At 40.1% G+C, this 15,166-nt stretch overlaps 2 protein-coding genes and 1 pseudogene across 2 annotated transcripts in view; 1 reads left to right on the forward strand and 2 right to left on the reverse strand.

The window, feature by feature from the left end:
• LOC144646176 (acyl-CoA dehydrogenase family member 11-like) overlaps window positions 1–15,166 on the reverse strand; it is a 117,213-nt gene that overhangs the window by 64,604 nt on the left and 37,443 nt on the right. The window lies entirely within an intron of this gene.
• Window positions 3,002–5,745, reverse strand: LOC144645802 (uncharacterized; annotated as a pseudogene).
• LOC144645586 (BTB/POZ domain-containing protein 6-like) lies at window positions 10,044–11,475 on the forward strand. Its single transcript, XM_078505158.1, has one exon. It carries the CDS (start codon window positions 10,102–10,104, stop codon window positions 11,437–11,439), a length of 1,338 nt encoding a protein of 445 aa, XP_078361284.1. The 5' UTR covers window positions 10,044–10,101; the 3' UTR covers window positions 11,440–11,475.

The following is a 15,166-nucleotide window of genomic DNA, read 5'->3' on the forward strand; positions in this document are numbered from 1 at the left end:
TATTCAGGCTGCCGAGAAATTTAAGCGGCGGATAGCGAATTACTATCGAATTATATAATTGCGAAGGATAGCACTTGTATGTTCGCTTCATTTAGGCCCCGGAAAGATCGTCGGTTGCAAGAAATTCAGAATTCTTCCCGAATTTGACGGCACTGATCGCCGGCCATCCGTTCTCAGTCGACACATGATAGAGGGCGAAAATATTATGCTATTCAAACGCCTTTCTAATGGAATTGGCGGCAGGGTTTGATTTTAATAATTTAAATTTATCCCCATTACTATTACAGACTGCAGCTACAGCTGCCGAACTCGATCAGTCTATATTAAATACGCGACAATTGTGTAACGAAATTGACCTCTATAAATATTCGGGTCAGGCAAGGAGACCGATCGGACGAGCGTTTCTTTGTGTAATTTTGTGGTGGCATAAATCTGAGGTTAGCTCTGTTGTGTTGCAAAATGTGCCACTAAGAACAGTGTAAACGTTTTGCATTTCTCACAAAAATAAATGTTTTCTTTCAGCAAATCCCGGCAGCAAATCGGGCCTTTATAATCCATTCAATAACTGAAAGTAAAACATTTTACACATTTATTGAATAATCATTCTGTTTGACAAACCTTTTGTTTCAAACCACGGTTTAAGCTTTCTACGTTGCACAGGTAAGGCTTTCTCTCGAATTCCGAGCCAATCTGGCCATGGTTTTGTGCCTGGGTTTTGTGAAACAATCGCCAAATATGCCTCCGAAGCACGAGGAGCCGCAGTCATCAAAATTTCGTTGCGGCACATCAAAGAAATTGGAAAATATCGACCAAATTCTTGGGATGCTAATGTCCGGAGTCGAACTGAGTATGTCAAAAAATTATCTGGATGGTTAACCGAAATGTCAATCATTATTGCACTTTTAAATAAGAAAAGATTGAATTTTGGCAGATCCTAATTACTTGCGGTTTCCGACAGTATTTCTCAGTCAGTTTTTTCCCCGCCGAGTTATAAGAGGGTTTGCGGGAAAGATCACGCGGAATAACAGCGAGAGAGTATTTTTCTAAAATCTTTTTGCTGAGCGCATGTGTTTTAAACGTTTTATTGTACAATTCGTAGTAACTAAGAAACTAAGCAAGTGAATAAAACAAACAAGAACAGTCTCATATTTTGGAATTTCTTTAAACAGTTCACTGCATAGCGGGAAGATTAGGAATATTGCAAGTCATTTCAGTTTATTCACGTCGAAAAAGAAATCAGTTCTGATGCAGTTATAACTTGCGGTTTAGAATACTTTAACTATTTTGTGCACTAAAAGAAAATGTACTTCAGTTTACTTTAATCCTAAGACGAACAGAAACGTTAACAGGAACAGTAACCACGAAATTTAAGTCAGTTTATAGAGACTGTAGAGAGGCTGTTATAGTAACAAATCGATTACAAGGAGTTCTTAGGCGGTTTAGCCGAGATGGTTAACTCGTATTTTAGTCCAGATGTAAAGAGCAAAAGGATTAAATTCAACCTTACCATGGTTTTTAAGCAGCTACTCTTGGATTTGGAGGTCAAGCCATTTTCCGTGACAGAAGCGCGTCACGCTGCTCCAATAAAATGCGTATTCGCCGTCTTTCGTTACAACGTTTATAGCAAAAACGAGTTAACAAACGTATTTGACAAATCAGCAGTATCGATGAAGTCTAAAGCGTACTTCTGAAACAAAAAAGAAGTTGCTGCTCCTCCGTCAGGGGAAAACCTGACAGCACTACAAAAAGTGGCCCTTGCCAGGCAGGGCTCTGGTACGCGTTGGGGAGCAACCACCATGGCCACTTCGAGTAAGCCAACATCCAGAAGACAGCTACGATGCGAAGAGGGAGAGTGGCCACGAACAAGGGAATTTCAATTGATATGAAGGAGCGGGACACTTTCAAAAACATCGTAAAAAGTTAAGAAAACGTAATAAACTACAAGAACAGACTTAGTTTTGTAACTAAATAAGAAACGGTGGGCCTGTCGCCTGAGCTCTCAGTCGGGCCGGACACCCGCAAATGCAAATGGTGAAAAAGAAAGAGCGGGCGTGTCGTCTGAGCTCTTAGTCGCTTCACGGGCGGGACACCTGCAAAAGCTACGAAAACAAGTAAGTACGCGTATTTAACTAGAATAAAATATTTAGTTATGTGAATGAAAAGGAGAGAGCACGCGTGTCGCCTGAGCTCTCAGTCGCTTCACGGGCGGGACACCTGCAAAAACGACGAAAGCTACTTAAATTACGCGTATTAAACTAAAAGAACAGACTAAATTACTGGTAGATAAATTAAAAAGAGAGAGCGGGCGTGTCGCCTGAGCTCTCAGTCGCTTTACGGGCGTGACGCCTGCAAAAACGACGAAAACAAGTTTAGTACAGGTATTAAACTAAAAGAACAGACTAAATTATGTGAATGAAAAAGAGAGAGCGGGCGTGTCGCCTGAGCTCTCAGTCGCTTTACGGGCGGGACGCCTGCAAAAACGACGAAAACAAGTTAAGTACAGGTATTAAACTAAAAAAACGGACTAAATTATGTGAATGAAAAAGAGAGAGCGGGCGTGTCGCCTGAGCTCTCAGTCGCTTTACGGGCGGGACGCCTGCAAAAACGACGAAAACAAGTTAAGTACAGGTATTAAACTAAAAAAACGGACTAAATTATGTGAATGAAAAAGAGAGAGCGGGCGTGTCGCCTGAGCTCTCAGTCGCTTCACGGGCGGGACGCCTGCAAAAACGACGAAAACAAGTTAAGTACGCGTAATAGTAAGTACGCCTGCAAAAACGACGAAAACAAGTTAAGTGCTAAACTAAAAAAAACGGACTAAATTATGTGAATGAAAAAGAGAGAGCGGGCGTGTCGCCTGAGCTCTCAGTCGCTTTACGGGCGGGACGCCTGCAAAAACGACGAAAACAAGTTAAGTACGCGTAATAAACTAAAATGAATCAAAGTTCCCGTTGGGCTGTCTCGTGTTACAGATCAGTAAAGTAGCACCCGTTGCTAACAATCATATAAGCTCAGAAAAACCATCTCCGGATTCTACAAATTCGGGAGAAGATGCTGTAGATGTACTTGCAACAGCAACGGGACTCGTCGGGGAGCTCGTTATATCGCTCGATGCGCTCCCTGGCCTGCTTTGACTGCCTTCACCCACGTTTAACTGCGAATGCAGTTCATTCATAAAAGGGCCAAACTGCTGTTGCTGCTGCTGCTGTTGATCAAAAAAGTAACCGGATAAAATGGTGTTGAACTGAGAAAAAAGCCACCTCCATCCATGATCCAGATGATCGAGTGTTCTAGCGAAGTTCCCGCGCTTTGTGATTGCGTGCGATCATGACCTTCAATGTCATTTCCCTGACAGGTTCTGTTATCACTGGAGACGGCTTCCTTTGTTATTAAAGACAAAATTTTGGAAAATCGGTTCGCCTTTTTTTTAAGTGGAGGTCGCACTTAAAAATCTTGCGTGTTGATAGATTTTCACCGCAAAGTAAACAAATTCTTCCAAATTTTTTTTTAGTGCGACCCGGCCCTAAGAAAAACAAACAAAAAGGAATTATGAATTTGACTTTGTGACCTTAGTGTCTTCAAAATATCATATCACGTTCTGGAAAGCGTATACAATTAACAAAGCAAAGCAAATTAATTTCCTGTTTCTCAGATAACGATAATCGCACTTCCTTTAATCCTTTTATTCTGTTTTTACACTATTCATAATACGCCCTTCCTATTCTTTACTGAATAAAGTTTAAAGAAACGAACAAAGCCGAAGATGAGATACCACATCAATATTTTTGTTTGCGTGGTAACTTCACTTACTATTCTCCTTTTGACACATCATTTGACATATCTGAAAACTGCTCTGACCTCAACAACCCTCGACCCTAACACGCACCAAAATGGCTTTCTTGTAACGCAAACAGAAATTTAACAACAGCTTTTCAGCCAGCCGCATACTTTAACAATACCCACCGCAAATGTAATATCAAAACACAAACCTACCGAAAGATAAATTCATTTTCCATGTAAAAAACTACCTATTTAAGCAACATATGTGAGATAAAATCTCCTTATCAGATTTGGCGGTATTACTAAAGATGATACTTCATGTAATATATTACATTATTAACATACCTTAGTAATCCAAACATTAACACCATGTCTCACACGTGTAAATAAGCACGTTTAAAACTCGACAAGAGAAAACGCGCAATACGAAGAACAGCATCCCGATGCATCTTATCAGCAAAATGTATCTATGTAAATATGTCTATTTCTTACCTTGTTTCCTTGCTACTTTATCACTTCGTTACCTTACGAGAGGTCTTACACAAAGCACTATCCTGAGCTACCAAGTCCCCTCGGATAATCTCGTGTTACGTCACGGTCACGTCGTTCACGACGTGACCGCGACGTAACACGAGACAAAAACTAGATTATGTGAATGAAAAAGAGAGCGGGCGTGTCGCCTGATCCTATCTGTATCACGCGTGTCAACATGAACAAGCAAACACCTACCCCAGACCTTCTCAACTTCGTCAGATTGATCATTGTCTGCCTTGTCGGGTAACTTGGCTTCAAGTTTGAAATACAACAGAACCCAGTCAGGAACGCGAAACTGCTTCATATATATTGCTGCAGAACATCCGCTCTGATCCGGTACCAAAGCTTCAAGATCTTTCTTCAACCCCTTCTTTTCTGTTACGGTATTTACGATCTCCAAGGTTATGTTACGAGCCTAACTTGGTTTCTTAGCCGGATCGTGACAAAACAAATGACCAAGGACGGAAGCCACTGACGCTTTATGCCGGTCACAGACTCCTTCTATTGTTCGAAGGATATCTCCCGCGCTTTTCTTGCTTACTCGCTGTTTCTTTCTTCTAGGTGACCTCGTCGCTTTATCGTCGTCTTGATTTGAAAGTAGCTGAGAGCTGTTTAGCTCGCGTTTTATATTCGTGATTGCTTGTCTTGCGTGAATGCCCAAGGTTGTGTGTTTTGAGAATTCGCGCCATCTCGTGTGACCCGTGATCGCACAGGAACTATTGATAACTTCGGTGATTTTCTTGAACTAATCACTGGCCAAGTTGCTTTCGTCGCCCAGTTCTTTTTGCCGAAGTAAACCCCCACAAAGTCCAAGAGTTGAGGTTACCAAGACGTCACGCTTTTAGTACTTCAGTCCGAACCATTTCGGGTCTGGTGGGCCTCCATCGGCAGAGGTCAGCGAACAGTATGGCACTTTCTGTACTTCGTTCGGAATCGAAATAACCGAAAGAAAGAGTTATCCCCATATTTTCGAAACGTAGGGCCACAAAATCCCTCATTAACATACCAGCTCTTTCGTTCGTCAAGGAGCGCGCTTTGGACTTGGAACAGCAAAGCTGCGCGCCTTATGTTTGAAATCCAATCGTCCTAAATTAACTAGTTAATCATTTGTTTATTTCTATTCTTTGAAAGAGACGTCATACAGCTGAAACCACAGTAAAAATATGTGTTTTTGACATTTATGCAACGACAACGCCGGACACTGACTGAACCGCAAAAATATATCCAGCTTTCAGGATCGTGTCATTTAGTCGTGAAGCTGTCAGCGCGAGCAAGATAATCGCGTCAGTTATGACACCGCAAAACTGGAGCGGTTCTTTTAATCTCGAGTTCATTTGTCAACGAAATTGGTCAGCCATAAAATTAATCCGATTATCTTTGGGACAGAAATTTCACTATCTGCGGCTCCTCGTGGCCCGCCAACCATATCATTGTTCTTACAGAGAGCGGTTTGTTTGTCCGAATTTTATCTTACTCACACCGGGGGTCAAATTCTGTGACGTCATTAGTGCGCTTCGCTAATTGCAACATCATTAAATGTGTTAAGTGATATTTACAAGTGTTTCTGTAGTAGGCCTTTCTCGATTATGCTAGCATTTTTTCCGGCATTTTTTGGGAAAACGAGCATTTTTTTTCGTTTTTTCTTGAAAAAGAATTGCTAGCATTTTCTGTCATTTTTTCGACGTTTTTGCTTGTTAAGCAAAAATGGTAGAATAGGGGTTAGTAGACAAAATTTGGATCCACATATTTGTAAACTCTCAAGGGACTTTTTTAATTTCTCAAGGGACTGTTTTAATTTCTCAAGGGATTACTTTCCGCTGTGGGTGATCACTTGCGATTTCGTGGAAAAAACGTGACTTGTCACATTTACAAACGTTATATAACAATTTTAAAAGTTACATGTCAACTTTCTTATCTCAACGCACGTGTGTCCGAAAAAGGTATTTTTTTCGCCTGCGCGGGCCGTTTTAAGCGCTTTTTTAACTGATTGCTCAAAACGGGCCGCGCAGGCGAAAAAAAATACAACACATGAGTCGATAAACATTTCATTAAACTTTATTGAGATATTTAGAGCGAAATGTAGTTTAGATATTTTATTTCTAAAGCTTTATTTCAGTAGCCCTTATAGATTTCAAAATTTCTTTTGTTCGTCTCATGTCAACAACAATAATTAACCACGAACACATAGGGTGGTCTGCCTGTGTTGAGAGCAATGTTGCATGAATCGGCTTTACAACACGCGATAGTATCTACGCAGTTCGAGTGGAATTTCAGTCAAAGACAGCAAAATTCTTTCGTATTTCATCTTCAAATATAATTCGAAAGCATTCACTGTATATGTGGCTTTTGTTTAATCCTGGGTCTTGATATCCGACCCTCGCCGAGCCTAGACAAAACGCAGCTTGAGTGTAATGATTTGTTTACGCAATGTTTTCTCCGACAGTAGTCGGAAATATCCGTATTTTTTTTCGTGCTTTTTCATGGAGCAATCGTAACGGTACGGCCTTGAACACATTGAACGGTGGTCTACCTATAACAATTCAAATATAGCGTCGCAAAAACAAAGAGTCGAACGCATATTTTGCTGTTTCATTTGCTAATTTCGCTGCGGTAATCGACTGCCTCGAAAGGTCCTTGCAGTTTTAAAGTATAGAATTGTCAGATCTCGCTGAAATTTGCACTGTTTATTTGTGTAATGTTAAGGAATATGTGTATAAATTCCCGGCGCGAACGAGCCATTTTTGACAAAATTATATGGCTGCATTTCCTCCGCGAAGATAGGAAATTGTTAAATTAAACTACAAAGAAACTGTAATGATAAGTTCGAAGAACAATGCACAGGATAAACCTTCGACTCATACTTCATGCAAAAACGTCGTTATCTCGAAGAGACTTTGATTCATGACTGTGATCCATATTTCAGAACTCAGAAGGATAAATAATCCTAAAGTTTCACAATTTTGACTACTTAATTTGATTGTTTTCTGTCTGTTTCGACTGTTTGTGCGTTGTGTTACTTGTTTACTTGTGTTGTGTTACTTGTGTGTGTGTTTTTAATTTTTTTTTATTTTTTTTTATTTTTTTTTTATAAACAAACAATTATTAAGTATCACCTGTTGTTGACTGATATGAGCATATAATGTAAGAGTTTGTACGTTTTGTTTGAAATAAAACAGAGCATTCTTTGGAATTCAAGTGGCATTTTTTAAAGAAATCAGGCATTATTTTAGCATTTTTTTGGCTTCATGCGAGAATTTCTAGGAGCATTAAATACCAGTTTTACTAGCATAATCGAGAAAGGCCTATTCTGTAGCCTGTTGTGAAATTACTTCCAGTGGAAGCAGTAAACCCCCCGGGGGGGGGGGGGGTTGCTCCCATAAATTTCGGATAGGGGTGTGCCCCCAAGGTTCTTAAACCCTTACCCTATTCAAGGATAAAGAAAGCGAAAATTGATACCCTTTTTAAGGGTCCAAACCGAGAAATGACACCCTATTCAAGGGAAGGAGACGCGTTCCGTGATGACCCAAATAACGGCTAACCGCGCACGGCCAAACACAAATCTTTATAAAATCGCTTTACTAATACTTGAACGGGTAGTTCAGTTTTAAGATACCTTTTTTTGTTTATCTGGGCATTTATTAAAGCTGATAGAATATAGGTACCCTATCTAAGGATCACACCAGGAACAAAATGCCAAAAGGAGCAAAAATGATACGCTATTTAAGGACCGAGAACCTCAAAAATCATACCCTATCGGGCGGCACATACCTATATAGCCCATATATGGGAGTACCCTCCCCCCCCCCCCCCCGGGCAGTAAACGCTAAACGTTTCTTCTGTTCTGAAGTTAATGCATCGCCATTAGAAAAATGAACAGCAACGGTTTTACTGGAAATGTAGTCGTTAGAAATGGCATGTGTAGCCGTAAGGTAAAGAATAACGCGAGGACTAGAAGCGGCTTTTGGTAATATTCAAACAAAAATGTACTTCTCAATGTGGGGTTAAGATTGCGTGACGAGACAAAAGGTAACTCTGTGGTGCGTAACCTAACGTGCGATCAGGCGTTATTTTTCTCGCTCAACGGAAAAATGAGCCTTCCCTGAGCCTTCCCTCCGCCTTTTTAACCAAGCCAAAGTATATGAATCGCAAAGCACCCAGCCGTCGCGACTGACAAATACAGCATTTCCTCCGCGAAAATAAAAAAAAATGCTTGAACTGAAAGACGTTTGAATTCTTCCATGATATGTTCGAACAACAATGCCCAGCATAAACCTTTTACTCATACTAACTTCATGCAAAAAAAGTCGATATCTCGAAGAGACCTTTGATTAGGATTCATGATCCGTGCGTTTCTTTGGGAAAGGATTCGAAAAAAGTACCTTGGCCCAGCGGTCTTTGCTGTGAAAATACAGGTTCGCTCTTTGTAAACACTACCATACGGAAAGTTTTAGGCGGTTATTTCGCTCAAACTACAAAAATATTTCACGATAAGAGGAAACGGTAGCTTCATATAGGTATGTAGTATCATTTTAAACGGGATACAGGTTTTCTAGAACAGCCACTGTGTGCCTACGGAAGTTGTATCCTTTTGAAATTGTCACGAGTGAAATTTGTACTGATCATTTCGCAATCATTCTTCGCTCTCAGATGCTTTCTCGCCACATTGTGCTTAACGCTAAAGAAGATCTACTTCGACGTGTGGTTTTTGTAAAAGATTTTGTATGCTTAAATTATTTTAGCTAGGATACATTCGACGAAAAATAAATTTGTGCTGATATTTTATGTTCTGTGCGAAATGTGTTTACTGTATGGCAAAAAATCCGTTTTCGGATTCTTCGTTTCTTTGGGAGCAAAGTATCCGTATGATCTGAGATCAATGATCCAATTTTGGATTTTCCCAAAGAAACGCACCCTTATTCTACGTTGTAGTTTCGTTACGTTGAAGCGTGACTTTCGATTTACGATATACGATACTTGTTGCGAGCGACCAGACATGCACGGTCAAGTGCTATCTCTGAGCGGACCACACAGGCCCATTGTATTAATTATTAATTTCGAGCGACTGTGTAAGCGCATATAAAACAGTGCTTTTAAATGCTGATTTTAAACGGAGAAAACGGTGCCAGATAGAAGAAATATGATCCATACTTCGGAGTTACTGCCCGGGCAGTAACCCTGAAACGAATGCAACATATTTCTTCTATCTGGTGCATTGTTCTTGTTTACACAGGCCAATTGTACAAATGTCTGTTGAATTTGTCTCTCGAAGGGTTCCGACATAAAGCGTTGACTACGTCATCGCTTAAAAAAAGCGCTGAGGAACAATTGACCACTCTTACACTAATGCATTTGCTGTTTCCCCTGCTATTAAGTGATTCTCAATAAAGCCGTTATAGCAAAACCGAGACCTGAATTGCGTGTGTGAAACTTTGGACAAGAATGGTCTAAAGAAATATTTTTTACCTCTGTTTTGTTTGTTGTTGTTGTTGTTGTTTTTTTTTACAATAAAACCAAGAAGTTATGAAGGGTTATGAAGCTCTTCGTGAAGGTGACCAAGAGAAGAGTCAGAGAAGTTGACAATTATTGAAACATTCCCTGGTCACGCTAACTTAACTGATTGCGTGATGACTTCCGGCCAAGTAATTTTATATCAAAATTAAGCGAAATTTTTTAAGCCACCACTAACTCAAGTTGCCACCCAATTTTCCACGACAACTATACAGCATGTATACAGCCTAGCAAACTAACATTCTCTGTCCATACTTCTTCGATCTAAGTACAAAAACCATGTCTGTCGTCGAGAAAAACTGGCAAACAACAAGACCCAGCATCAGAGAAAGAAGCAAGTTTATGTTCAACAAGGATCTTTTCAGCGATGTGAAGTTTGTTGTCCGCAAGACCGATGGCGAAAGTGAAAGTAAACAAGTGATTCCTGCTCACAAGTTTGTGCTGTCGATTAGCAGTCCTGTGTTTGAAGCCATGTTTTACGGTGAGCTGGCAGAGACTGGAGACTCTATTGAACTGCCTGACTGTGAGTACGAGAGTCTGTTGGAGTTGTTTCGTTACATGTACAGCGATGAAGTGCAGCTGAGCGGAAGTAATGTGATGGGAGTTTTGTATTTGGCGAAGAAATACATAGTTCCTTCACTGGCTGATAAATGCATAGAATATCTACAAGATAATTTAGATCCGTCGAATGTTTTCAGCATCCTGCCCTTTGTTCAGAAATACGAAGAAAAAACCTTGGTGGATCGATGCTGGAAAGTCATTGATGAAGATACAGAAGAGGCTGTGAAGTCAGAGGGATTTGTGACAATCGAGAGGTCCTTACTTGAACCAGTAGTCGTAAGAGATACTCTGACGATTGAAGAGAAAGAGCTGTTTAAAGCTGTTGACTTGTGGGCAACAAAGGAGTGCGAGAGACAAGGCTTGGCGGCAGATGGTGCAGTTAAAAGAAGAGTTCTCGGAGAAGACGTGATTAAAGGAATACGCTTCCCAACAATGAAGCAAGAAGATTTCGCTAGTGTGGTACTGGACAGCAAAATTCTAACGCCGGACGAAATCGTCAATATTATCAAATATTTCAATTCAGTATCCACTTCTGCAGTAGGATTTCCAGAAACCAAAAGATCCATTAACAGTGGTAATAATATACTACGATGCTGTAGAGTCGGCTCAGTGTCAGACCAAGCTTGGGGTTATGGTGACCGGAAAGATGCTATTAATTTCTCTGTAGACAAAGACATTGTACTATATGGAGTGTGCTTCTTTGGAAATCAAGAAAATAAACCTTTCTCAGTCGATTTGGAGGTGGTGGACGTCCAAGGTAAAAAAGTCTTGATGTCAAATTCCGGAAGATTTTTCTCATCACTTCTACAGGCCGAAAAATGTAGTTATTATGGTTTTGAATTTTTACTTGAAAAGAAAGTTATTTTAAACAAAAACACCACGTACGGCATAAGGGTTCTCATATCAGGCTCTCCTGCGTTACGTGGAGTAAACTGTGTCAGGTCTGTTCAATGTTCAGATGTAACATTCACATTTGTAGACAGTGTCCACGCATGTGATGGAACGGATCTTAAACAGGGTCAATTTCCAGAATTATTGTTTTGCCTAAAACAGTAAACATTACGGAAAAATCAACTCGAAAATGAGCCAAAGGTCATCAAGACGCTCAGGGACGGCGGAGCAATTTTCCAAGTGGGGGAACTGACTAGTGACTTGAAGTGGGGGAGGGGGGGGGGGTTGCTTAAAAGACCCTTCTCTTAGTAAGTCTTTATTTTTTCGGAAATTCTGGGGGGGGTCCCCCCGGCTCCGCCGTCCCTGACGCTTCAAGCCTGTTCTCGATAAAGGAAAAAAAGACTATTTTCACATTTAATTGTAAACCATTCAGTGCGAAAGACATACGTTGACTTTTGCCGAAGGTCACCATATGTCTTTCGCATTGAAAGACTTGAAGACGGTGATAAAAGGAAAGGCGCATGGGTGCGGGTAGAAGGAGAAAGAAAGAAAACAAAACAAAACAAAATATTTAAAGTTTTGATTCGGCATGCACGATAACTGATTAAATATTGTGAATTTGTCTAGAAATACAGAAATTAGTCCTTATTTTAGGAACGGTTCAATTTTTGCAACAAAGCACTTGAAAAGCCCGTTTTATTATGAATTTGCACATACTTTTTGTCACTTATGGGGTAATTCCTAAAGTGATCGCCATAGCCTGAGCAGCAGACTCTGTCGTGTTTAATTCTGCGCTGCTCTTTTGTCTGGGTTTTACGTTGACTTCACGCGAGCGACTGAATTACGAGCCGGCAGGAATTTGTCTCGCGGCTTTCGCACAGAGCATGCTCGCAGGCTACGGCGTCACAAGCAGACTAGTAGGTCTGGTAGTGATGAGTGTCAAAAAAAATAAACAACGTTGTGTTTTGATAAACCACTAAATTCTATGAACTGACATTAAAAGAAATGTATGGTGATCAGTATTGAGAATTGATATTCTGATTCTGGGACTTAAACAGTAAACCTTACAACCCTGACCCCATTTAAGGATAAAGAAAGCGGAAATTGATTCCCTTTTTAAGGCACCAAACCAAAAAATGACACCCTATTCAAGGGAAGGAGAAGCCTTTCGTGACGACCCAAATACAGGCAACCGCGCACGGCAAAACAAAAATGTTTAAAAAATCGCTTTACTAATACTTGAACGGTTCAGTTTTAAGATTCCTCTTTATTTTTCGTTTAGCTAGGCGTTTATTTTAGCTGATAGAATTTAGGTACCCTATCTAAGGATCACACCGGGAACACAATGCCAAAAGGAGCAAAAATGTTACTCTATTTAAGGATCGAGAACCACAAAAACCATACCCTATCCCGCGGCACATACCTATATAGCTCATATATGGGAGTCAACCATCACAGATACCGACATTGCTATACTTTTAACACTGATTCATCTTGCATTCACCAACAACACTTGAGCATTTGCTGTTTTTCTAACACGTGTTTATCGCTCATATAAGACGCAACTTGACTAAATTAGTTAGCGTGACCGAGAGATGTTAACAACAACAAACAAATTTCATAGTCACGCTAACTGATTGCGTGATGACTTCCTCCTAAGTAATTTTATCATTGTGTCTAGATACCCGGCAGCCGGGAAGTGTTTCCAAAATACTACATACCCGGCAGTCTGAAATTATTCTAGAATTTCCACGGAAAAACCAGGGGATCCAATCCTCCTCAAAACTATAGAGGATCTTGTTCTTTGCTTAGATCTTTGTTTTCCTTTAGTGAATAAATATTTATTTGGGACAACACATATTGTTCTTTAACTACCGATTTGAGCAAAGCTAATAAAGCTCCTCTACTCAAATTACTGTTTCTATAAAAACCTGGAGTGACTGACGAGTTTCGAATCTGAGAAAAATTATTAAGGCTTGAATTTTAATTCTAAGAATATTTGCTGTATTTCGTAGAAATCACAAAATCATTAAAAAAAATTTACATTAAGCACCACTTTTACTTGCTTCAGCTTGTTGTTTAGCCAAGGGACTGTTTATGGAATTTAATTCACAATAGCGATAAACATTGAATTTCTAGAACCTTACGACAGGTAATGACAATAAAGTAAAGAATCAATAAGATATAATGTGTCTTGATTTACAGACAACTTTTCCGAGCTTGCATGAAGATTATACTGTAGCAATAACAAAGGAAAAAACAGTAAAGAATAACTAAGAGATATAGAACGGTTTTTACTCGAGTGTCGAAAGTTTGCTTTGGTTTTGCATTACTACGCTTAGTTATTGGCTTAAAAATCTCGCGCCACTTTCTCAGCCAATCAAAACTAAAACCAAAACCAATCGTGACTCGCTCGCGCACGTTTTCCCGTGCTTCGTGTCGGCTACATGTATTTGCTTCGAGTTTTTATTGGTTCACTGTATTGTCTGTGTCCTTTGTGATTGGCCGGGGTATTACTTTAGTTTTAGTTTTACGATACTCAATTGAAAAAACTGCTCTGTGTCTTGATTTACAGCCAAATTCTCTGAACTTGCATGAAGATTATACTGTAGCAATGACGAAGGAGAATTTACATCATAATTTTTCGTATAAATTTTATAGCTCCAATAAAACGCTTGCCGCATTTTGTTTGTGTGTAATTTTCAAACCAGAATCGCTTGAAGAAATATGGTTAGCGTGACCGGGAGATGTTGACAACAACTGAATCATTTCCTGTCACGCTAACTAATTCCTGCTAAGCAACTTTTCTTCAAATTCTGTAAGCTACTGCTGGCTCCTCCCTATTGCTACCCAACTTTCGACGGGATTTCGCAAAAGTTTGGTTTATTTTATAAAAGACAGGTGGTCCCATAAACGGGGCAGAAGGAATTATGGATTAAGCATAGACGGAATTAGAGTTAGAAAACTGGATATTCAGATATTTTAGGGGTCAAACGTTATGTACCTTGAAATTTAGTAGTTCAGGCAGCTAGCAATGCGACTCAGTCGTTCACTAGAAAGTAATCAACCTCAGTCGTTCACTAGAAAGTAATCAACCTCAATCTCAACGTAAAAATAATTCTCTTATCGGCCTCATGTGGCGACGCTCAAAGGTTTACGGCGATGGATTACATGTCGGAAATACCCACGGGACTTTCGTCGAAATTTTTTAATGATTAAACTTTAAAAATTACGGAGAATATAGCGACTCAGTTGCACTTATGGCTGGTAAAGATATATCGTTTGTCGACTTTATGCTGACTCAATTGAGTAAATGTTCAAAGCATACTACTGGTATGTAACTACATTTTATATAACCTAAATTAAAGTGATTTGTATGGATATATATGTGTCTTATCCTGCGATCGAGCGTTTCATTATGAAAATAGAGTCTGATAGCATGTCAAAGTTTCACTTACCGTTTAGTCACCTTGACAACAATGTAACCAGGGCTATTTTTCTATCCCAGCTGCTACGAGTGCTGCTTTTGCTACGAACATGCGTGCTTTTGATGTTCCAACAAGTCACCTTGATGATCTACTTGGGTATAAGAAGTCGTTGCCATGGCAACTTACTTCCCTGCAGATTGCACCGCACTTCGATATTATCTTTTAGTGTAAAAACCATTCCATTCCGAAGCCTCTGCTATGTGTTGTGTTGTCAACGTTTACACTTCAAATGCATGGTTATATCAGATGACCTCTCAGATTCCAGGCTAGAAGACGTGATACATATAATAAAGTCGCGCCTTTCGACTGTTAAATTCAGCTTGGGCTACCCTGCAAGAAGCTGGACCTTAGTCCTGCTAGCTGGCATATGAAGCTCTTCGGGCCCGGGGGGGGGGGGGGGGTAC

Source organism: Oculina patagonica, chromosome 3 (genome assembly GCF_052425735.1).
Source record: "Oculina patagonica isolate OP01 chromosome 3, crgOcupat, whole genome shotgun sequence".
In the NCBI taxonomy this organism is placed as follows: Eukaryota; Metazoa; Cnidaria; class Anthozoa; order Scleractinia; family Oculinidae; genus Oculina; species Oculina patagonica.

Coding starts and splice junctions, on each gene's coding strand:
- LOC144645586 (XM_078505158.1), top strand. CDS start 10,102: ATGTCTGTCGTCGAGAAAAACTGGCAAACAACAAGACCCAGCATCAGA.